The following is a 24,645-nucleotide window of genomic DNA, read 5'->3' on the forward strand; positions in this document are numbered from 1 at the left end:
GTAGTCCAGCAACACCTGCAAAGTCATAGATTTTTCCCATCCTACCCTAGTTGGCAGCAGCTCTCCAAAGCTTCAGAACATCATCTGTTTTGAAAGCTACTGTGGGGTAGCAGCTAGAGCATCACACCAGGAACCTAGGAGACCAGGGTTCAAATCCCTACTTGGCCATTAAGTTCACTGGGTGACCCGGGTCACTCACTGTCTCTTAGCCTCATCCACCTCACAGGGTTGTTGTGAGGATGAAATGGGGATGAAAACTATGCATGCCACCTTGGGCAGAAAGACGGAACAGCTCTGTCGGTTAGAGCGTGGTGCTGACAACACCAAGGCTGCAGGTTCGATCCCCATACAGGGAAGCTGCATATTCCTGCATTGCAGGGGGTTGGACTAGAGGATCCTCGGGGCCCCTTCCAACTCTCTAAGAAATAAACGAACTGGCTCGCCATATGGAGGTGAGGCAAGATTTCAATGGACACCAACAGCGGAGTTCAAAGCTGTTTCAGGAGCAGGAATCCTCAGATTGGGCCATATGTATCTCAGCTGTTAGCTCGCTCATCTCCTGATTTAACAGGGACCCAGCCTGCTTTGGCAGCTGTTGGTTCTGATGGAACAGAGAAGGTTGCGATTCCAACAGGGCATCAAAGCTAGAACCCTCAGAGGACAGCAACATGACTTCCTTGGGCCAGGGAGGCACTGTACAACAGGCTACTCGTCCACCAATAGCTCAGGGTCCATACGCACATCTGGGGGTGGCTAGGAGGGCAATTCCCTACCCTATCTCGAAACCCCAACCTCATCCCCGAATAAGTGGTGCCTGTCTCCAGAGTCATGACAGATCAAGGTCTTTTGCCAGAGCTATCACTTGAGAAACTTGTTGGCAGCAGCAAATGCTAAACCCTTTTGCGTTCACAGCACGTGTTCTGCCATGGAGATACTGGATTTTCCAGGAGGCTTGATTTGCTTTCTGGTGTCATCTGAGCTGACAACAGGCTGCACAACTGCCCTCCAACCACTGTGAATTAAGAGGACCCTCCAAGAGGACCATTAGGGATGGATGGGCAAATCTGTCAATTTTCATTTCTCTTGCTCAGTTCACATTTCCACTTCAGTTTGTGTTTTTTTAAAAAAAGTCCTAGTGAAAAATCACCAGCATTTTAGTGTGGCCATCTCCCAACACACGTTTTCTATGCAATTTTGCCTAATACCATGCATTTTGTATATTGCTTTCACTGATTATATGTATTCCCACACACAGTTAACCTCAGTATATGTTGTTGTTGTTGTTTTGCACAAGCTGCTTGGTTGGAGAACACACTGCAAAATACAGAGAAAAGTGTGGTTTTTAAAAGGATGGTTTCTTTTCAGTTGGGGCACAATTTCAGACAGCGCAAATTAGGTAGATCCAGCTTTAGCTGATCACTGGATTGAATTTGACCCCCACCCCTAGTTAAGAGGTCCTGCTGATGAGAGCTTGCCTGCATGGCCCCCAAGTCCTGGCGCTAAACTCATTTTCATTTGAATACTAAAGATGCGAAGATGATAGTGGCAAACCTGTCACAGTAAGGTCGTTGATTTGGCAATTGTCGCAAACGAGGACATACTTCACTGACACCACTTCGGGCAAAGTGGGCATGAACACAACCTGTAAGAGAAGTTTCTACGTCATGAAAAGAACAATGCTCCCACAGGCTACGCTACAAATGGACATGAATGTTGTGCTAAGTTTCAGCTTCATCATTGCCTTCCAAAAGAATCTTGGGAAGTGTTGCACAATGAGGGGACTGCCAATAATTCTCCAAAAGATCTCAATGATGTCTAAAACCTAAAACAGTTCAAACGCAGACCAGTAATCCAGAGAGAACAAAATACAGTCGTACCTTGGTACTCGAGTGGCTTGGCTCCCGAACCAATCGGCTCCCGAACGCCGCAAACCCGGAAGTAAGTGTTGCAGTTTGCGAACTTTTTGGGAAGCCGAACGTCTGAAGCAGCTTCTGCAGCTACCGATTGAGTGCAGGAAGCTCCTGCAGTCAATCGGAAGTCGCGCCTTGGTTTTTGAACCATTTCGGGAGTCAAACGGACTACCAGAACGGATTAAGTTCGAGAACCAAGGTACCACTGTATAAAACAAAAAGCGGCAACAAACACCTCTTTTTAATCTTACATCTGTCTTCAAGCTCAGTGTAGAAGACAGTCGCATCACAAGCAAAACACTGACTCTGATCACCATATCATTCTAAATCTGTCCTCAGTGTCACAACAACCCAATCTTATGTATCAGAGGTAGTCCATGTGGGGCTGTTCAGGTGAGGGATGAACAGTTATTAGGCCCAGCGGAAAGGATGATTTATTTGGTCGGCATATTTGTTATCAGCCCATCGCTAAAGATCCCAGGGCAGGTTATGGCACAGTAAAAACTGTAAAAAAGATGATCATAAACAATTAAAACAGCAATCACTAATAAAATCACACACAGAAAGCAAGCAATCATTGCAGAATCCCAAGTCTGAAGTCTGCCTTTGTGTGTTTTCTGATCATCCCCAATGTTGGCGTTGGGAATCTGTCGCAGAGAAGGCAGTGCCACTATTTGGGGGCCACCACAGAAAAGGTCATGAGACGGAAGAAAACAACAGGGGCTGGAGTCCAGCAACATCTGGAGGGCATTATGTTGCTACCCCTGCTTTCATTTTTCTCTCTCAAATGAATGAACCACCCGCTGAATCCTGCTTCAGATTTCCTAATAACTGCACATCTATTTTGAGCATATGCTTGAAATGTGAGCTAGAGCGCCAACAACTGACCTCAATTAGGGTAGACTGGCCTGGAGCTAGCTCAAAAACGGCAGGTCGGATCCCGAACGGCTCTTGCTCCACATAACCTAAAGTGGCAACGGCCTTCATAGAAGAAAAGAGAATGGTTACCGCATGGCTGTATGCAATCTGTGCTGCAACCTAACGTTCCAGATGGGATTGAGGGCATGGTAGTGGAGGGTGGGACTTCCTATTCTTACTTACCCGGAAGTGAGGAGGTGGCCAGATATGCTTTGGCATTATGCAGAACTTCCCAATGCTGGACCCTTCATTTTTGCACAAGAATTCTGTAAACTTCACTCCACCCACAAGACAAGGTCCGCAGTCCAAAATGTGAGGCACTATAGCAAAAGAAGAAAAGGGAGGGGGGAAGCAAGAGCAGGAAAGGGGCTTAAAAATAAAGCACTCTCAATCCAGGACAATACATTCTATTATGTCTAGAGGCAGTAGTCAGGGGTGGGGGTTCACTGTGTTCTTCTTCAGTCGGCATGGTGTGAAATTCTCCTTCTCCTTCTCCATTAAATCTATATACCACCCTTCATCTAAGAATCATAGGATGGTTTACAGTATAAAGACTTATTGTTACAAAAACATATAACTTAATAACAAACAAATCAATACCCCCCAATACACACACTTTAAAAGGCCATAGAGTATTCAATTAGCCATAGGCCTAGATGAGGAATATTTTCACCTAGCATCTAAAGACGTGTATTGAAGGTGCCAGGCAAGCCTCCTCGGGGAGAGCATTCCACAAATGGGGAGCCGCTGCTGGAAAGGCCAGTTCTCACATTGCCACCTTCTGGACCTCTCGCAGAGGGGGCACACAAAGATCTCTTGTGGTGTTGCCTTTGTAAACAGCAACAATGTGTGGCGGTCTGCCCTTCAGGTCTGCTGTATTTAGCACGATTCACTGTGTCCCCCTGTATTTGGGAAGAGCTGTAGCTCTGCGGTAGTAGAATCATAGAATCATAGAATCCTAGAGTTGGAAGAGACCACAAGGGCCATCCAGTGCAACCCCCTGCCAAGCAGGAAACACCATCAAAGCATTCCTGACAGATGGCTGTCAAGCCTCTGCTTAAAGACCTCCAAAGAAGTATCTGCTTTGCCTGCAGAAGGTCTCAGATTCAATCTCCAGCATCGCCAAGCAGGGCTAGGAGAGAACCCAGCCTGAAACCTTGGAGAGCCACATGCAGGTAGTATAGAGACCATAGCGAGGTGAAGACCTGCTGGGGGGGGGGGGAGAAGGGTAGAGAGCCTGCTTCAAATGCACAATGTTCCAGTTTCAGTCCATGGACTCTCCAGGTAGATCTGAAGTCCAGGAAAGCTATTGTCAGCCAGTGTAGACTGAGCTGGAAGGACCAATGGTCTGATTCAGCACAAAACATCTTTCTATGCTCCCAATTCCCTTGTTTTCCAGCTTCTAATCCACAGCATCAGCTGCTGCTGACTGGGGGGCTGGGAAACAGTTTAAAACCAGTGGAAGATCAGGTAAGTTTTGTTGCAGGGTGAGGTGATTCTGGAGTTGCAAAAGGGGGAGGTCCTTTCGCCTTCTCACGATAGTAGAAACGAGGGTCACCCAAGGCAGATAAAATAAAGCGCTTTCTGCCCATTCTGCAGAATTAGTTTATGGAATTCATTGCAACAAGATGCAGCGATAGCAAATACAGTGGAACCCCATCCATTCCAGGTCGCCATGCGTAAGGCGGGGGTGCGTATCCCGAACGCACAAAAAACCCCGGAAGTAGCGTGATTTGAGCGCTTCTGCACATGCGCAAAGTGCGCAGAAGCGTTCTGTGCACCTGGGGGTCGCGCGCTCCAGAAACGCTTCCGGGTTGCAGGCATTCTTAACTCGAACGTCCGCAACCTGGGGTGTGCGTAACCCAGGGTTCCACTGTACCTTGATGGCTTTATAATAAGATTCAGCAACATGCAGGATGGGGGCATCAATGGCTATTAATTGCAGTGACTATATGGCACCCCCAGGCTTCAGGAGCAATACTACTGAATACACCAAAGGAACACATTTTGAGCCAGACCATTGGCCCATCTAGATCAATACTGTCTTCACTGACTGGCAGCAGCTCTCCAAGGTTCCAGGTAGGAGTCCTACCTGGAGATGTTAGAGACTGAACCTGGGACCTTCTGCGTGCAAGGCAAATGCTCTACCACTGAGCTATGGCAGGCTGCTGGGAAGCAACAACGCAGGAGGGTTATTGCCTTGGGACGCTGCTTGTAAGTTTCTCCCACAGGCATCCGGCTCACCACTGTGAGGCTGGATCTACACTGATCGCTATAACATTCTATAACGTTTCATTCCCTCTGCCAGTGGCTCGCTGCTTTGCAGCGCCCTCTGGTGTCACATTTTAACAACACATTTTTTTACGTTATAAACAACATGCGGATCCGCCCCGAGAAATGGGAGGCTGAACGAGATGGACCTATGACATCCTAAGAACGTCCCAGAAGCTCACATACTTGCCCCACAAATAGTCCGTGCTTTTAAATAAAAGAAAACTCACACGTTAAGATGGGAGGTGGCCTTCGGCCTTCCAAAGGGACCAGCAGCGGGTAGGTTGTTTGCGACTCTACTAGTATGTAATCCTTGTAATCCGACAGGTATTCCGGAATAAACTGGACCACATAGTAGCAACTCATTCCGGGGGCAACAAGTCCTCCTTCGCCTGGAAATTGTCCTAGAGAAGGAGCACAGGTGTCCTTTGAAAAATTCGTTATCACAGATGCATCTGGTGCCGCAAGCAGGTTGCAAAAGAATTCTGCCCTGAGCACAACAAGGATGTTGTTGTTGTTGTTAATAAGATAGTGCCAGCAATGTGCAAAGGCACTTTTGAGAATACTAGAGGACAGGTTGCTGCCCCACTGAGCAACCGGTCTAAATGAGAAAGCAGGAGAAGAGCGATATGCACCCAGAGGTTAAAACAAAAAAACAGAACAAATTGCATTTGATCCACAGTGCTTTGGCCTCTCTGAATTGCTATCCTGGGCTCCTGCACTCACAATGCCTATTTCTATGCCTCTGCATTTAACTTGTAATTAATTTTATCATCCTCACCCTGGAGCATACCAATCCAGGTCCTCCTCAGCTCCTGAACTGCCGGATTATACATGTTTATTGGAAATAAAGCTCCACTGATTTCAATAGGTTTTCTCCTAGGTTTGCAACTTTAGGATTACACTTCCATTGTAAGATTTTCATAGGAATTTGGCAACCAGCACTGCCTTGGCACCTACATGCAGGTCCTGCTTTCTGAATGCTCTCAGGGAATTGTTCATTGGGCAAACATTTGCGTAATGAGCTGGTGGTTTCCATTATTTCTGACGGGAGCATTTCTCATTCATGATTGCCTTTTCTCCCTCCCTCCCTGCTTTCTGCTTGAAACTGCTACAGCCACTCAGCAAAAACCAAAGAAGAACAAGTGATTTAAAAATGCAAAGGTAAAGGACACCTGAACAGTTAAGTCCAGTCAAAGGCGACTATGGGGCTGCGATGCTCATTTTGCTTTCAGGCCGAGGGAGCTGCCGTTTGTCCACAGACAGTTTTCTGGGTCATGTGGCCAGCATGACTAAACCGCTACTGGGGCACGGAGGACCGTGACAAGTGTCAGAGTGCAGGGAAATGCTGTTTACCTTCCCGCCACAGCGGTACCTATTTATCTACTCACGCTGGCATGCTTTCAAACTGCTAAGTTGGCAGGAGCTGGGACAGAGCAACAGGAGCTTACCCCATCGCGGGGATTTGGACCGCCGACCTTCCGATCAGCAAGCCCAAGAGGCTCAGTGGTTTAGAGTAGACCACAGCGCCACCCACGTCCCACTAACAAGTGATTTATCTGACTTTCCTCTATGATTTTTGCCAGAAATGGCTGCAACCGACCAGCAAAACACAAACAAGTAAGGAAGTAGTGGGCAAACTCTGGCTGTTTGGATATCTGAATTAGCCATTCCTGTAGCGAAGTTTGGGTATAATTCTTTGTACTTGGATAACTGATACTTCTGACAATGAGTGTCTCAAAGCAGGACCTGGGTGCCCTGAGCTTGTCCAAATGACAGCCAAATTATGTCCGTGACTAATTTAAAATATGGGGATCACCAGCATGGCTCACACAGTATTTGCAATTCTCAGGACAAGTGTTTTCCTGTTCTTTCAGGAAATGAAGCAAATTTCTAGCCACCAGGAGGCATTTTTAAAATGCCAATTTCTGCAGAAAAGCAACCAACAAGTGTATTTGCATCCCTGAACCTCACCCAGCCCAATGGAAAAGGCAGAGGTAGCTGGAGGAATTATTCTAAGACACTGAGATGTTGAAGTCATGTTCTGTAACTCTACGGTCATCTGCAAAGAGAGAAAGGTAAAAAACAACAACATGGCAGCATATATATACATCCTGTGAGGCATTTTTAGCCTTTGGAAATGATGATATTATTATTCCAGGAAATAAAATGAATAAATAATAGTAACAGTAACAACCTGCCCCTGAAGGTTTTCCTAAACAAGGTGGAACTGGGCATTATTCAATCAACAAAGAATCGTTCCCACTATTTCCAGAGTTTGGGCTGTAAGTGATGTTCCTGATATAGTAAAAACAGCATCACCCCCCACACAAGATGCAAAGTATCAGCAGGTGTGGGGTAACCTAAAGGTTGCAGAAGTACATGCACGCTTTAGAAAAAGATTGAGGAAGGACCAAGCAACAACGCAACGACTACTAAGTGTGCTCAGTTTCCACTCGATGTTGACTAACTGTTTCTGGGAGGTGGTGGTGGGGATACCTGGAGGAAAGGGTGAACAGAGCAGAGTGGCTGGAATCCCGAACTCCGCGCTGTAACATTTTGTTGCGGGTTCCACATTTTATGAAATATTTTAATAGAAAATGGAAGCTTATTATTATTGAGGCTCCAACATACAAGGGTGGGAAGAGTTACATGCAGAGCCTTAAGAGGCAAAGGAAGTAACAGAGACTGGGGTTGGGAGGGAGAGGGAGATGGAGATGGAGAGAATTAGCACTTCTGCAGAGCAAAACTCGTATCCTGCACAGCGAGAAGCTCTTACCTCATAAACCTGCCCAACTTCATAATAAGAAAACACAACAGCCGGTGGGTTTGCTAGAAAGACAGGCACAGACTGGGAGTCGCTGAAATGAAATGAGACGGTAAGAAAAACAAGGGAGTGATTACAGCCTGCACATAGCAGGTAAGAACAGTGGCATCGCCAATTTCTTTTTCTTTCTTTCTTTCTCTCTCTTTCTTTCTTTCTTTCTTTCTTTCTTGAGAGGCATGGAGCTGCAAAGTCCTTCACATCACGCCCAGAACAGATGCCGGTTCGACAACAGCTGTGTTCACTGGCCACAAAGGTGTTAAAAACTACAGCAAACTATCTCCTTAGTTGGTTTGGGGGGGTCACCCCTGGTTCTGGTGCAGGTCAAATAAATGCAGACACATGCAACTGTAGAAGCCTGGCTGGAAAGTTTAAAGCCTGCTGCCACTACATGGAGATGGATTGAAGAAAAGGAAATACGAATTGACTCTGCCCCATAGCTTGACCCATCGCAGCTAGGAGCTAGTTGGAGTCGTAGATCTTTTAAAAAAAAAAGTGGAGACTTGCACACACTGGCCAGTTTCAGTTTTGTCTTTAAATGTCTGTTTGGGGCTTCTCAGAAGTATGTAAAGGCAAGAAGCTCCAGCTCACAATGGCACCCACCTGAGAGGTGTCGGAACTGTGCTCTGGCATGCTCCAGCTGAAAAAAAAAGCACTGGCTACGGCCCTTCCCAGCAGCCCTTGACACATGGGCACAGATAAAATTCTACTGTACATAATGGAAGGCAAAGTAAAAGTGAGGCAGGCATAAAGGTGCCATTTTCTGCAGCAGACCTGTGTTTTGTGTCACATTCAGTTTGGCCCTCAACTGCAAACTCAGCACTCAGGAGCAAATGCTATTATTCCCCCCCAAGCCTCCACCTGCAACACAATGGCGGTAACATTACCTGACATCACCAGAACTGTTTAAGAGCTGTAGGGGGAATGAACAAGATGGCTTTGAATGCTTGAAAGGGTGATGTAAATGCTCAGTATAATTATTGCTGTTGGGAATGCTGGCTCTAGTTGATTTAGATGATTTGTTTTTATCTGTTCTGAAAGGAAAAGAGCAGTTACCTTTCCACCATGGTCTTTTTCTTTCCTGCGATCATTCGCTGCACCTTCTTCTGAGGCAAGATCAAGGACTTGCCGCCACGAAGAGAGTTAGGCGGGAAAAAGCGGGGATTCTTCAGGAAGTTGTGGCGGTCCTCCAGCCTCTGGAGGTAAGCGCGGTCTTTTTGTCTTTCGGGTCGGGACATGTCATTCTTCCAAGCTGATTTTTGCGAGGGACGATCCTTCTTCTGGCAGGAGGCGTGATGGCAAAGAAAAAAAACCCCGCTTTCAGATACAGGTTTACGATGGATTCGCTCACATTCATTAAGACCGATCATAAACACCCCAAATCGCAACATATATGCTGACCTCATTTTGCAGAGGGAAGCAGTGGCATTCTCTGTTGGAAACAGAAAGATCACTACTTTTGCTTTAGTGGTTTACACCCAACAGAACAAGTCTCTGGTGCTCAAGAATGCCAAGACAGACATCGAAATGGAAAGGACAGGAAGTTTCTGGTAAAAGCTTTGCGGTAGCGGGGCTCCTACCCCCGGGACGGCCTGAGTCGCTTCGCTGCCGAAGCAACCCACGACCGCCCGCAATGGCGTCCTCGCCGAAGTTGTGTTTTTTTAAAGTACACAACTTTTTAGATTGTATAACTTATACACATATTTATCTAATTGGCAGAACTATGCCCCTTACAGTTACAGAATTTGCTTTTCCTGCTACAAATATCTGTTATATTTGCAATATTAAAAGAAAGAGGCCCTTGTCTCACTGGCTGCATACCTTTACTCCAGCTACAAAAGCTGAGGCCAGAGAAAATCTTGGCTGTGAGTCCTGGAAGACCTGCTCCTTGCCTTACAGACCTTTCCCCACCTGGCCTGGGAGGGCGAGGCCCAGACTGACTCCAGCTGCAGAAGCTGAGGCTGCTGAACAGACTCTTAGGCTGGGGTACTGTTTAAGGGGGTTTGTTGCAGGGGGAGTTGTTGCAGTTATTGAGATTTCATTAAAATCTTTATTTCAGACCTTATTGTGATTTGTGTGGAAATTGTTTCAATTCGGTTGTGTACTTTTTATGTTTAATTTACTGTTCATGACTACTTTTGTTATGCTTGTAATTATATAATTTATTTCATGCTGTAAGCTGCCTTGAGCACAGTTTCAACCATGGAAAGCCAGCATACAAATAAACTGATGTATACCCAAAATTCAAATAAAACACTGCTCTTCCCTGTTGTTCTGAAACTAGACAGAAAATGGCAGATGGAAACACTTTCAAAAGTCAAGGCAAGTAAGGAAGAAACAAACAAACAAACAGGACAGAAGGAACTGATACGATGGAAGAATGGGGCAGTCTAAGGAGCCTTTAGTGGCAGGAAAGGGTTAGATACAAAAATGAGGTTGAGGTTTTCCACTTGTCTACATGTGCAATAAGGCAATGAAACACATACAGATACCTTAGAAAGTGTTTTCTTCAATTTATCCGAAACAACAGAAGGTGAAGACTCAAATGTAATGCTGGATAACGATACTTCTGGTAGATTTTCCAGAATCTTGTTAACACGCTGGCTTTCCCCAACTCCAGGAGAATTTGGTTTGTCAGAAATATGCTGTTTGAAGCTAAGTATCTCTTGCAAGTAGCCAGGCTCAGATGAATCTGCAATTAAAAGGGAAGGTCTAAACGCACTGAAAAAAGGCAGTGGTCTGGTCAATCTTTTTCTTGCAAATTCCAATGTGATTTGGAAGACCTTTCCAGGTGATGCCTCTTCATTTTTCACCACAAAGAGGGCTGGCTCAGACTTGTAAAATGTGATTGTCCTCCAAATGGCCAACTCTGGCTTTCTGCAGGGCAGCCAAAGAATATTGCATAGGAAATACTAAACTAGTACCTGTGTGCTATTTTGTGACCCTTTTTATTTTTTAATTTTTGCTGCTTTGGGGAGCTGAGTGCTCTCTTTAAAATAAACCCCAAAAGTTTTAAAAGCAGCCAACACTACATTTGGAGCTTGGATACCTAAAAGGCCATCTCCAGTCATATGTACCTGCCCACAATATTTAGAGAGAGTCTTGATGTGTCAGACGGGGCCTTCTTGGTGGTGGCATCTAAGCTGCAGAACTCTCTGTTGCAAACCTGATGATTCCCTATCTTTGGGCCTCTAGGCGGCAGCTGAAAACCATTGTATCTAGATGTGCTTGTCAGCATGGTGTTCAGCCTGTTTATTATTACTGCAGCTGTTCATTCTTGGGCTTTTCATCTTAGCCCACTCACTGTTGTTTTAGAATGGTTATTACTTGCCTTGAGGGTCTAATTTTTGGATAAAAAGGCAGGGTATACTTTAATTAATAAATAAGGACAGAGAGCATGCATTTTCCCCTCCCTTTGTCAGCATGCCCCATCAAGCAGCTAGCAAGTTTACAAAATGCAAATAAAAATTTGAGCACATTCTTCTTAAGGGGAAAAAACAGTTTTGAACCTGGCCATTTCTCTCCTCTCTGGCCCAATATTTACCCTGAGTGTAGATAAATATATAGATACGTTCAGATAGATATAGATAGGTTACAGCTAAAGCTTTGCAGCAAGGTGGCACCACACAGGGTCATGGGTTCAAGTCTCACATTGGGCAAAAGAATCACAGGGTCATGAACAGGCAAAAGATACCTGCATTGCAGGGGGTTAGACTACATGACCCTTGTGGTCTCTTCCAACTGTACAATTCTATTATCAAGGATCTACCTATCTGGCTTGCTCTCCGTCACAGGCCTCTCTCCTCAAGGAAGTTTGAAAACTCAATGAGTGGAGATTGAGATTCCTAAGAATTATCAACACCCTCACCAAACTACAATTCCCAGGATTCTTTGGGCAACAGTAAAACAGCTATAAAATGGATATAGGCTAATATATAACTTGAGAGGGGTAACTTCACACCAGTCACTCTGTGATGCTTTGAGGGAACATGGGAGTACAAACAGAAATCTCAAATAGTGTAGTTATTTCATGTGATTCCTAAATCATATTCCATAGCTGTCAACATTTTCCTTTTTTGTAAGAAATTCCCTTATTATAGCAGTGGGGAACAGCAGGGAGGGTTGACAGCTATGCATATTCTTGGCAAGCCGTATTAGCCTTGCTTGGAAAGCTTACCTTTAGGTGCTCGGGAAATTATTTCTGGGTCCGTGATATAATCTTCAGGGCAGATTAAATTATGGTCTTTAAGAAGCTTGCTATCCACACACCATCTGAAGGTAGATTTCACTATGGCATGCACATTTAAAGAGAGGTTAAGGTTAGAGAAAGACAGCAGTCCATCAGACAGTTGTTTTATCATTTATAGTGACCATTTCAATATAACTCACACGAACACCAAAATTAGGACTACCAGTCCAGGAAAATGTTAATACATAAATATTCAGAAATGCAGATTGTTCAACACTTAAAATGGTAAAGCTCCCCATATCATTATCTTGGAAATCCCTTTAGCGCTATTTTGGGTCAAATAAGTAATTTGTAATGCTCCAATCCAAACCCGTCTCAAATCCGTGGCTTTGCTTAATTAAATTAACCTTTTCCCTGTGAACCAGAAGAAATATTTTCCCTTTGCCTGTCGAGATAAAATAGGAAGCTGCATAATGATTGATTTCATATTCCCATCTTTTTATGCAGTGCAGGACACAAAGTGGCTCACAGCACAAACTAAAACAGACACAACTAAAAACGCAATAAATACAAATATTTAAAAAAAAACAAGTAAGCAATCCTATTAAAAATAGCACTGAAAATACTTAAAACCACTGGAGGCTTTTAAGTATAGGTTGAATGGTCATCTCATGGATGCTCTAGTTGAGATTCCTGCATTTCAGGGGGTTGGACTGGATGACCCTTGGGTTCCCTTCCAACTCTACAATTCTTTGATTCTAAAAGCACACAACCCCTGACCCTTAGAAGTCCCTGCCACAACAGCCAGTTAGTGGCCACAGGCCTGCCAGAGACAAAAAAAATGTCTTTGCTTTCTGGAGAATGCAAAGCCAAGAAGGGTCCAGCATAGCCTCCCAGGCAAGGGATTTCTACAACCGGAAACAGTCACCAAGGCGGCTTTCTCTTGTGCTCTCACCAAAGATGCCTGTGAAGGTGGCAGGACCAATGGAAAGGCCTCCCCAGAAGATATGAAACTGTCACTTGCCTCACCTGGTGGCATTTTAATATGAGCGTAGTTCTCTGGAACCTCCGTTTGATATAAGTTCACGATCCTTTCCTCTTCTGCTGCGGCTCGGGCCCTTGCCTGCATGATGTGCCTTTCTAGCATGTCTGCTTCCGTCAGCCGGCCATTATATTCCTTGTGGACCTGATGTGGCAACCAGATAATTGCTGATTTACTAATAATGTAAAGCAGCCTTCCTCTGCCCAGTGGCACTACAGATGTATTGGGCTACAGCTCCCATCAACCTCAGCCGGCACAGCCTGATGGGAACTGCAGTCCACTATGTTTGTGTGATATATTCCAGAACCTACAGGGTTAAACTTTTTTGCCAGTTTAAAGTGGACTACCCAGTTTACTGGACAGTTTGGAGAACACCAGGCTGCGGAAGGTGGGCATACAGGTTCCCAGAGCCATCTGTAAAGCAATCAAAGCATTTTTAAAATAGTGCTCAATTGTAATTTGCCTTGATGGAGGCAATAGACACAAACAGCTGTTTTACAAAATTGGCGGCAGTGGGTGAGTGGGAAGAGCTTTGCAATGTTCATGTAAGTCTGCACCAACAGCCAATCTGAAGAAGAAAAGATTACTGAGTGTGTGCATGTGTAGAGGCTTATTAAGTTATTTTTCTACAGGTTATTTATCTACAGGTCGGAATGGAGAGATTACCTTTTGCAACTCTTTCACAAACTGCTCATGGTGGGAATTGTCTCCTCCACGGGATTTGATCATATTTTCCACTGTGTTCGCTGCTATGAACTCTGAAGTATACATATGCTTAAAGACACTTGCCAGCAGATGGGAAATGTCCTACACAGAAAAAAAATGAAGATTTTTTTTTAAAGCTTTGGAGACTGGATGTGATTTTGAGAATATTTCACAAAGGTCCCAGAGTGAGGAGGATTAGGTATTTAAATAAAATGTAATAAAAATGGGGAAATAATTACTAAAGACTTTATCTCATCAACATAACTGCAACTGACTCAGATGAGGTTAACTCGAAGGCCAAACAATACCAAAGTTTGCAATGATGACCTTGATAAACGGGATGTATAGAAAACTTCCATTAAAAGTTGAGATTCAGCTGAAAACAGCTGTTTAGCAGGTCAACGTGGAATTTTAAAAAGTGCAGGACGGAATGAAAAAGTTTATTTAGGTATATGTATAAACCACTTCATATGTTTTCTTTTAAAAATCCAAAGCGGTGTACAGTACAAAAAACAACAATATGCAATACAGTAAATAAAACAACATAAAGCTTCGTATCAAAATCTGCTGCAAACCAAAGCAGCTCCCAAAGTACTCTGCTAACATTGTTTACTCTGGAAAGCGGGTGTTGGTAATGATTTTCAGACTGAATACATTTTTGTTTACACAAGGCTTTTCACATGCAAATACACCAGAATAAAAAAGCACAAGGGATAACCGTTCCCCACCCTCAGAATTAAATCTCAGATATGTTGCAGAAGGAAAGGCACTCTGCACATCCTCAGAGAAGCTCTAGTCTGTGTGTATGCGTGTGTGTCCAGGCGCAACCTTTTAAATACATGTCTAAGCAGCAGAGTAAACATGCATATAAGGAACGTTTTCCACTCCACCCTCAAAATCAAATCTGGGATATGCTGTGGTTTGAGTGAGACAGAAAGGCACTCTGCACACGCTCAGAGAATTTCCTTTTTACCACACCCACGTGCTTCGGAGCCTGAATTGCATACGCAGCTCCCTCCAAAAATCAAACATCAGCGGTGTTGTGGGAGAGAGCGAGAAAGAAAGAGCTCTGCACATGCTCAGAGAAACCTCCTCAAACCTTTCCCTGCCCGGATGCAAGCGCGCGGCAGTCGAAACTTCCTCGCCGCCCTCAAAAAAACCCCCAAACTCCTCAGATATGAGAAAGAAGGGCGTTCTGCATATGCCCAGAGAAGCTCTAGCCTATGACGCGCGAGTTTTGTCGAAGGGACCCCCGAGGGTCATCCAGCCGAGCCCCCCCTGCAATGCCGGAAACTTCTGACCCAACGACGGGTCTCGAACCCACGACTCCGGGAGGCTTCTCTTCCCTCACCTGAGTCAGCTCCGAGGCCGGCCTGTGCCTGCCCATGGAGGGCTCGGGGCTCTGACGAGCCATGGCGCCTCCCTCCGCCGCTCGCTCCCGGCTCGCCCGGCGAAACTTCTCCCCGTTGCTAAGGGCCCGCTTCCCTCGGCCCTTAGCAACGGCGGCTTCCGGCCTTACTTCCGCCTCCTCCTGCTCCGGCCCCTCCCGCCCAGAGAGGGGCGTGGCTGAGCAGGCTCCCCCGTTTGTTCTTCTTCGCTGCTGCGGGACTGCCTCTGAGCGTGGGCAGAGCGCCTTTCGTCTCCCCGCTGCACCTCCCTCCGCGGTTTTATCTAAAGCGGTTCAGCCCAGCGCTTTGCAATGATTACTCAGCCCGGATCTGATCTAGGGGTCTTCCTCCCCTAGGTGAATGTGCACAGGGCTGTGTGCTTTTTTTTCATTTTAGGCTGAGGAGCGGCGAGAAGGGAAAGAATAAGCCGCCCCATGAGCCTTTCAGTGCAGGCAAGGAGGATATATAATCAAAGAGTTGGAAGGGACCCTTGAGGGTCGTCTAGTCCAACCCCCCTGCAACACAAGAATCTCAACAATCAAGCCCGCATTCAGTTTGAAACCATACCAGGCCTTGCTTAGCTTTGCAAATGTGTTAGCAGTTGTGTGTGAAATTTCATAATATACAGGTGAAACTTGAAAAATTAGAATATTGTGGAAAAGTCCATTTATGTAAGCAATGTTTTTCATTAGCTACTGGAGTTTAATATATGAGATAGGCTCATGACATTCAAAACGAGATATGTCAAGCCTTTACTTGTTATAATTGTGATGATTATGGGGTTCTCATCAGCTGTACGCCATAATCATCACAATTATAACAAATAAAGGCTTGAGATATCTAGCTTTGCATGTCATGAGTCTATCTCATATATTAGTTTCACCTTTTAAGTTGAATTACTGAAAGAAATGAACCTGTCCACGATATTCTAATTTTTCGAGTTTTACCTGTATATATATACCACTTGACTGTAGGCAAAAACCCTCAGAGATCATGCCCTTTGTTTATCTTAATTTAATTTTAAATGCAAGTGCAAGGTCCCCAGTCCAGAACAAATCTGGTCGCTGTGCCTACTACTCTGAGCTGTTAAATCCCAGTTCCATCACTGAAACCATCTACAGATGCATCCTTGGTTGTTGTCCCCCGTGTTGGCGAAGCTGATGTGACGGTCAACACAAAACTGAACTTTCAATGTCGGCCACTCGGTCTTGTGGCATGCTCTCCCGATGGAAAGCCAGCAGGCGTTTTTGTATTAAATTTTAAGTTTTTTTAAAAAAATGTTTGCTGGAAACCTTTCTGTGCCACCAGGATTCTGCAGACAATTCAAGAAAAGAAAAATCTGTTGTGGTTGGCAGTGATCTGTAGCTTTTATTGTATGCACACATTGTACATTGCTTTGATATATTTTAGGAAACAGTGGCATGCATTTTTTAAAAAAATAAACAGTGCAATTGCAACATGGGTTGTCGCTGCAATGCAGGGGTCAGCAAACATTTTCAGCAGGGGGCCAGTCCACTGTCCATCAGACCTTGTAGGGGGACAGACTATTTGGGGGGGGGGGGAATGAACGAATTCCTATGCCCCACAAATAACCCAGAGATGCATTTTAAATAAAACCACACATTCTACTCATGTAAAAACACGCTGATTCCCAGACCGTCCGTGGGCTGGATTGAGAAGGCGATTGGGCCGGATCCGTTCGCCCGGCCTTAGTTTGCCTACCCATGCTCATTACTCAGCAGCTGTGCAGCTGGAAATTCATGCCTCCACCTCCTCAGTTCCCTGTGCTTACACATACTGTAGTGTTGCAGAGAATAAGATAGGGGGGGGGTCCCTAGCATCTGATTCCCTTGTTTGAGCCTGCTAGGACTTTATACTATCCAGCCAGCTATTTGGTTGCAGGCTTAACATAACAACAACAACAACAACAACAACAACAACAAACAAACAAACAAACAACAGCCTTGCAATTTTACTTTTGAAAAGCAATCGGTACTGATTAATGCACAGACGCACCCACAAAACTGCTTTTTATCCATCCACTCATTGCTCCAATAAAACCCAAGGGTGCACATTGTTTTGTCATCTCAAAGGAATGTCACTGTTCAGGATCCTGGGGGGAATTCCTCACCCGAAGATGTTCCCTGCCGGGTGAACTTCCCACACACCCATCAAGAACAAGATTGTCAACATTTCTCTAATTGCAAAGAAGACTCTTAAATGTTGCAATTATTTACTGGCTTTCTCTGCACAAAGAGGAAAGCAAGGAGGGTGATGGACCCCCGGGGAGGGAGCTAACATAATGGCTGGGATGGATGGGTTACTACATCAGTGTTTTTCAACCACTGTTCCGTGGCACACTAGTGTGCCGCGAGATGTTGCCTGGTGTGCCGTGGGAAAAATTGAAAAATTACTTTATATATAGTCAATATAGGCACAGAGTTAATTTTTTTAACATTTTCTTTTTTTTTTAACAGAGTTTATTAGCGTTTTTAATTTTAATTTTTTTTTAACATTTTCTAATGGTGGTGTGCCTCGTGATTTTTTTCATGAAACAAGTGTGCCTTTGCCCAAAAAAGGTTGAAAAACACTGTACTACATTATCCTACTCTGCCAGCCTTTGGAATCTGGCCTGCCTTCTCCAATTCCCACCCTCTCTTCCATTGCAAATCTCCAAAATTACAAAGCTGTGATCCAGGATTATATTTGTGTCCCGTTCAGACACCCGCAAACCTTTGAAGTTTCAAGTCTCTAATCTGAGTGTGTTTCATGTCTATTTCTGAAGCTCTGGGTTTGTCTTCTTTTCTGGCAGGGCTCCTACATTTTTCTCAGCCGCGTGGCAAAATTTTGCTTGCTGGTCGTTTTTTCTTTCCTACCAGCTTGAAGATACAGTGTGTGTGTGAGAGAGAGAGATGGTGTACCTCTTTGGGCTTCATCCATTAACGCAGTAATAAGAGCTAAGACAGCAGCATTGATTTCAAGTCTGGAAATAGCACCCCGTGTCTTTCATAGGGAAAGGCGATCGACTATACAACATTTTGGAACTGCTTGCCTGTCCAGAAAAGCAGGCGAGATAGCAATTCTGTTTATTCCTCTGCCCCAAGGTCGCTGCTGTTTTTAGAGATTTCCACACATGCATTTAGTCTGGGACTCCTCTCTCTTTCTCTCTCAGTTTGGGAATATTGCCCTTTGACCCTCTTCTCTGCTGTGTTGCTCCTTTTTGTCCCTCTCCCCCCCCCAATGGGCTTTAAATATCCCTGTCAACACAGGCCCAACTTTCATTCCAGCTGCCAAATGACAGGGTTTGTGATGAGCAATTTGGGCGGAGGCCTGGTTTGCTTTTCCCTCCGCACAGCTGCCAGCAGGGACGTCAGTATTAGAGGAGGGCCCTGTTTGCCTGAGAGAGAGGCATTGCTGGGGCCTGGACTCCTCCTTCGGAGAACCCTCCTCTGCGCTCCGAGGACCTGTGGTGCTGCAAAAAGTGTGAGTTGCCTTTGCATCAGCACTTTCCCGGCGCGCAGAAGAGACGCGGAGCCTCTCACAAGCCCCGCCAAGGCTGTGCCTGGATTGCAGAATTATTTGCAGGTCCGCTCAGCTCGCTTCCAACATCTGGGCAACCACATCTGCCGCAGCTGCAGAAGTGCCTTTTCCCCCCGGTGGGCTTTCCTGGAGAATGGAGCACGATGGCAGCCCCTTGGCCTCTCATGGTGAGTCGAGGCTTGCAGTGATTTATGGCAGGCGTGTGCACGGTTGAAACGCTGCCGAGAAATGCTCCCTTGCCTCTGGCTTAAGGGTGTGCAAAGTCCCCCATGCGCAGCCACGCTGAATTTTTGAGTCAGCCATTGGCAATGCGGCATGCTCCAGATGTTTTGGACTATCCTCAACCAGCATGGCCGTTGTAGCCCAAAACACTTTGAGGGCGCCAGGTTGGCAATGGCAGATCTGAGCGATGTGCTGCCCAGGCATTGCGCCACTTATCGATCAGTGTTTATGCTGCAGGAAGAAAAATAGTTCATCCCAGCAGAATATTTTATTGTGGCTCCGCTTTGGAGAAACATTTATTTAAGGATAGTAAAAGGAGACCGCTTCAACTGAAACTATTTAAACCAACAACTTTCTAATGCATTTTTGTCAAAGCAAAAGTAATTTTTTTTGTTATGGTATTGAAATACCATCTGATATTTCGTGAAGCTAGATTGCAATTTGGTACACTGGCTCGCTGCTGCCGTTCTTTTATTCCACAACTCTGTATAACCTCTTTCACAGGGGAAGTGTTTTTATTTTTTGTGTACTCAACTGTATCCTGGCAAGTAATGAATGGAGACCTAAAATCAGCGCTAATACAGGGTCATTGTATCTGTTTCACCCAAATCTGGGAGCTGTTTGGGATTTGGACCATCGCAAATTTACAAATGTAGGTTAATTGCTATTACTTTTTTTTTTTTAAAGCAACTAATTGGAGAGTACAACTTCTGGGATAACACAATCAAAGCATTGTTTACAAAGCCAAATTTGAAAATGCATTTTATGGATTGTAGGCAAATCTGTATTTGTTTGGAATGTGTAGTAACAGCTCAATCGGTGGAGCATGAGGCTCTTAATCTCAGGGTTGTGGGTTCGAGTCCCACATTAGGCAAAAGATTCCTGCATTGGAGGGGGTTGGACTAGATGACCCTTGCGGTCCCTTCCCACTCTACAATTCTGTGTTTCTGTATGAAGTTGCCTTTTACGGTCCTGCCTCCCCAGACGCTGGCGGATAAAATGTGGGACCTTCTGCATGCAGAACAGATGTTCTGGCGCTGAGCTACAGCCGTTCCCAAGACGTTCTCAGTGCTGAAGTGGAGTTTTTTATTTTGTATTTTCAAAGTTTTGACTGGGAATGGCACCAGTTGACAGCAAATACCAGTCATACTCAGAGCAGGTTGAGCCCACGGGGGAGAAAAACTTGGTAATCACCATAAGAACTTGCTCTGATTTTCACTTAAGGTAAATTACTTTTGTTGTTACACCGCAGGCTATTACGCCATCAATGTGCATGGTATTTTACAAAGTACAAGAAAACAGGTTTCTTCCTTGAGGGCTATGCTGTCTAAAATTCAGTAAAATGAGGCAGATAAAACGTCTCCGTGACTAGCATGAGTTTGGCCAAACTGCGGGAGGCAGTGAAAGATAGGCGTGCCTGGCGTGCTCTGGTCCTTGGGGTCACGAAGAGTCGGACACAACTGAACAACAACAACAAAAAACTCAAGGCCAGTTCATTGCAATTTTGTGCCAAAGCTCTAGAGTCATCTGCCCTCCACATAAAAACAATTGATTTAAAACGAGTTTCCTGCTTGGTAGGGGGTTGGACTGGATGGCCCTTGTGGTCTCTTCCAACTCTATGATTCTATTCTATGATTCTATGAGTTAAGCCCAATGAAAACTAAATTGAAACTCTGCTACCTGCGACTGGCTGCCTACCTCAATGCCATACTGACCAGAAGTCCAGTCTAAAATTAAAATGGGGACACTAAATATTTGTGTAGCATTCCACCCCAGTACTTTACAGCCTTTGCAAACACCAGCCAGCACCTTCCTGCCAACCCAGCAGTTCGGAAACCCATCAAAGTACAAATAGATAAATAGGTACCGCTCCGGCGGGAAGGTAAACGGCGTTTCCGTGCGCTGCTGTGGTTCGCCAGAAGTGGTTTAGTCGTGCTGGCCACATGTCCCGGAAGCTGTATGCCGGCTCCCTCGGCCAGTAACACGAGGTGAGCGCCGCAACCCCAGAGTTGTCCGCGACTGGACCTAACGGTCAGGGGTCCCGTTACCCTTTAAACATCAGCTTAAGCGATCCTTGCAACATTTCTGAAAGGTAGGCTTATATAAGGTAAGAAGCCCTGTTTAGGGAAGTTTTTAATGTTTGATGTTTTATCGCTTTATTATTAGTAATATTCTGTTGGGAGCTGCTCAGTGTGACTGGGGAAACCCAGCCAGATGGGCTGGGTATTAATAATAATAATAATAATAATAATAGACTCCATTTTGCTTCCCAGAAATCACCTGGGGAGTTGATGGGTGGAAGGATTTGAAATGGCGACTTCTCACGCCTCATTTTCTTGAGTCATCCTACTAGCTATCATAATGGTCCAGTACTACTCAGAAGTAATTCCCATTTAGTTCCATGGGACTTACTCCCAGAGAAGCATGTATAGGATTGCAGCCTTAGTCTAATTATTTCTGCCTGCTAAATATATGAGGGTGTAGTTATAAGTATGCAAGTATGCTCTGAAGGATTGAAAAGAAGTGATAGAGAATACGCACACCACCAAGCACATTATCAGATTCTTCCAACACACAAATGGAGGAGTGTAATAATAATAATAATAATAATAATAATAATAATAATAATAATTTATTTATACCCTGCCCATCTGGCTGGGCCTCCCCTGCCACTCTGGGCGACTTCCAACGCAATATTAAAATACAGTAATTCATCAGACATTAAAAGCTTTCCTAAACAGGGCTGCCTTAAGATGTCTTCTAAAAGGTTGTTTCATTCTTCAATAGTTGCAAAAATGGAATTTACTGTGTGCGGATTTTGCGGCTCTGAGTGAAATGATCTCTCTCCCCACCCCCCACCCCCAAATTCCATACTGTGTAATAGTTGAGAAGGAACAGAAGACCCACCCCACAGAAAAGGGGCAGGAGATTAAGTAAATAGATAAAGGGATATCTTCCATTGGGACAACCCATGCAGACTTCCAGATTCTGCAGAACTGTATGTCAAGCAACATCTCTGTTAGAGACCTGCGAAGCTTGCAGGCCTCTCTCTCCCACACCAACATAGGCTGGTCCAATAAAAACTATCGTTATATACGTATGGTTTTTCAGCAGCGTGGAGATATGATCTTACAGCCGGAACCACCGAAGATGAAACTGTACCCAAAATGAAGGTGTGTCGTTCCCCCCCCACTTCCTTTCAATTTTGCCACTTCCTCCAGAGAGAGAGAGAAAAAAGCTTGTTACTTCTTCAAGAGTCCAGAAGGATGCAATATGCAAATAAAAACAAACACACTCTTTAAAACCATCTAGAATAGACAATTACTGACATTGATGGAGCAATCAATGGTTTGATTCAGTAAAAGTCAACATCCTATGTTCCTAATTATGTACGCTTAAATGAATAAGTGCATAGTTGTAATTAAATAATTGATTTTTTAAAAAATTAAGGATCACTTGGTTGTTGTTTTTAAATGACTTCCTCAGTGAACTAGACTTCGCCCAGCTACAGCAACTGTGACGCTCCCACTGATGTGGAAAGAACATAGCAGAATGTATTCACACAAAAAGCACAACACCCCCAACAGTGTGGAAACTCTGCTGCAATTCCGCTTTTAGCTGGGAGCATTAGAATATAATTAGTTGTTTTTGTTGTTTAGTCGTGTCCGACTCTTCGTGACCCCATGGACCAGAGCACGCCAGGCACTCCTGTCTTCCACTGCCTCCCGCAATTTGGTCAGACTCATGTTGGTAGCTTGGAGAACACTGTCCAACCATCTCATCCTCTGTCGTCCCCTTCTCCTTGTGCCCTCCATCTTTCCCAACATCAGGGTCTTTTCCGGGGAGTCTTCTCTTCTCATGAGGTGGCCAAAGTATTGGAGCCTCAGCTTCAGGATCTGTCCTTCCAGTGAGCACTCAGGGCTGATTTCCTTAAGAAAGTAGGAGTCACTAATATTACCCTTTGTGTACACACATTTTAGGGCTGTTCTGCAGTGTTCCATCCCTGCTCAAATAGGTTTTGCAGGTGTTGAAACAATGCCCCAAACCTGCACAACCTTTTTATCCAAAAGCAGTAGCTAGATTGTACATATTCAGAAGGGTGTTTGACCTCATAAACAGCCTTGTTACGGCTGCTAGAAATACGCTGGTTTGAGTTGTTTTATCTGTGCCTTGGACTTGCTGATTAATTTGTCTTTACTGCTTGAGCATTTGGTGGAAAGGTTGGGTGAAAATTTAAACAAACAAGATAGGCAACCTTTAATATTTAGAATACTGTAGTAGTCTTGTCTAGCAGTAGTCTAACCTCCAAACGAATTCAAAGGCTGCAGTCTATACTCAGTTACCCGGGAGTAAATCTCCATCGAAATTAATGGGACTTACTTCTGAGTAGACATACCTGCAATGGCTCTTTGGGAGCCAACCTGCACTTCATGTTTTACATGTTATTGAAAACACAATATTAGGACTTTGCATTTATTTGGTAAGAAAGTGTGTGTGGGGGGGGGAACCAACCACGTGTATGGAGGGAATGTGGTGTTTGTGTGCCAAATCCGGATCCGGACTGTGCTGCAAAAAGAGGAGACGAGGGGGGAGGCAGTTGTTAAAACTTGTTTTCCTGCCCCCCCTTCCCCAATTTCGCACACAACCCTGACAAAATTGCTGTTTGCCCGTCAACATGCTACCAGCTGATTTCACCTTTGAGCGGAGAGCGCTGGGTGGGGTGGGTTATTTCTGGCAGGAAAATGGCACGAGGGAAAGGGTTAAACGTCCCTTAAACCCACAACACGGTCCCGATCCGGATCAGGCGTCTCCCCCCCTGCCCTCCTTCCCAAGGCTACTTTGTGTTAAGGGTTGCGTCGTCCCGGTTGCTTTTATTATTATTATTATCATTATTTAAATGGCACAGCTATTAAAACAACATGCAGTTTGGTCCATTTCTCCAAAACGCACACTGGACCGCAACGTAGAAACTGCACTTTTAGGCCCAAACGAAGTTTTGGTCCCGATTTGCGGGGACACAGAGGGGTTTCCTCCTGAGTCAACAGCGTTAGGACCGGCCTGCAAGCGAGTTTGCAAACACGCACGCGCGCCCGCGTGTTCAAAAACCAAGATGCGCCTCTGCTTCAAGGGCGCATCGCTCCTGTTTTCCGTGCTGCAGCTTTTAGCGCAATTCGTTTTTCACTGCCATTGAACTTGCATTTCTTTTATGTTCTCTGAAGCGGTGATTTTTAGGCCGACATGGTTTGACTCGTACTCCTCCTGATTTCATAATCTCTCCCCCACTTCCCTTCCCCGTCTCCAAGAGTTAAGATTTTTTTGTTTTCATCAGAAAGCGACGCGTTTCCCCCCTTAGGTCAGGGCGGGGACCTCGGAGGAAGCAGGCCTGCTCTGAGCAGCCTCAGCTGGAAGGAAACACTGGCTCAGCTGGGAAGGGTGGCCCGGAGGAGCTGGGAAAAGCTTTGAAAGTCTGCAAGCCAGAAACTTTCCAGGCATGAGAGGAAGAGAGAGATGGATACCCGGGCGGAAGTTTAGGGAGAGCAGGAATGGGGAAAATAACTATGGAGAGGAATTGAAGAGTATACAGTATGGGCGAATCTGCAACTCTCATTTTTCTGTTTCCCATTTTTACAGCCTTA

At 45.1% G+C, this 24,645-nt stretch overlaps 2 protein-coding genes across 2 annotated transcripts in view; one reads left to right on the top strand and one right to left on the bottom strand.

Moving 5' to 3' along the window:
* DLEC1 (DLEC1 cilia and flagella associated protein) overlaps positions 1–18,187 on the bottom strand; it is a 45,859-nt gene extending 27,672 nt beyond the window's left edge. The window contains exons 1-13 of the mRNA XM_033165990.1: positions 18,169–18,187; positions 15,211–15,473; positions 13,821–13,961; positions 13,142–13,298; positions 12,101–12,211; positions 10,416–10,615; positions 8,980–9,203; positions 7,879–7,960; positions 7,074–7,161; positions 5,330–5,503; positions 3,012–3,148; positions 2,799–2,891; positions 1,552–1,642 (exon numbers count right to left, since the gene is read on the bottom strand). Coding sequence (XP_033021881.1) covers positions 1,552–1,642; positions 2,799–2,891; positions 3,012–3,148; positions 5,330–5,503; positions 7,074–7,161; positions 7,879–7,960; positions 8,980–9,203; positions 10,416–10,615; positions 12,101–12,211; positions 13,142–13,298; positions 13,821–13,961; positions 15,211–15,473; positions 18,169–18,187 — 1,780 coding nt within the window. The remainder of the gene's footprint in view (positions 1–1,551; positions 1,643–2,798; positions 2,892–3,011; positions 3,149–5,329; positions 5,504–7,073; positions 7,162–7,878; positions 7,961–8,979; positions 9,204–10,415; positions 10,616–12,100; positions 12,212–13,141; positions 13,299–13,820; positions 13,962–15,210; positions 15,474–18,168) is intronic.
* Positions 18,188–18,875: 688 nt separating this feature from the next.
* The window catches only part of PLCD1 (phospholipase C delta 1), a 56,441-nt gene continuing 50,671 nt past the window's right edge, over positions 18,876–24,645 (top strand). Inside the window, exon 1 of the mRNA XM_033165706.1 lies at positions 18,876–18,954. Coding sequence (XP_033021597.1) covers positions 18,921–18,954 — 34 coding nt within the window. The 5' untranslated portion in view covers positions 18,876–18,920. The remainder of the gene's footprint in view (positions 18,955–24,645) is intronic.

The sequence above is a fragment of the Lacerta agilis genome, chromosome 12 (assembly GCF_009819535.1).
Source record: "Lacerta agilis isolate rLacAgi1 chromosome 12, rLacAgi1.pri, whole genome shotgun sequence".
In the NCBI taxonomy this organism is placed as follows: domain Eukaryota; kingdom Metazoa; phylum Chordata; class Lepidosauria; order Squamata; family Lacertidae; genus Lacerta; species Lacerta agilis.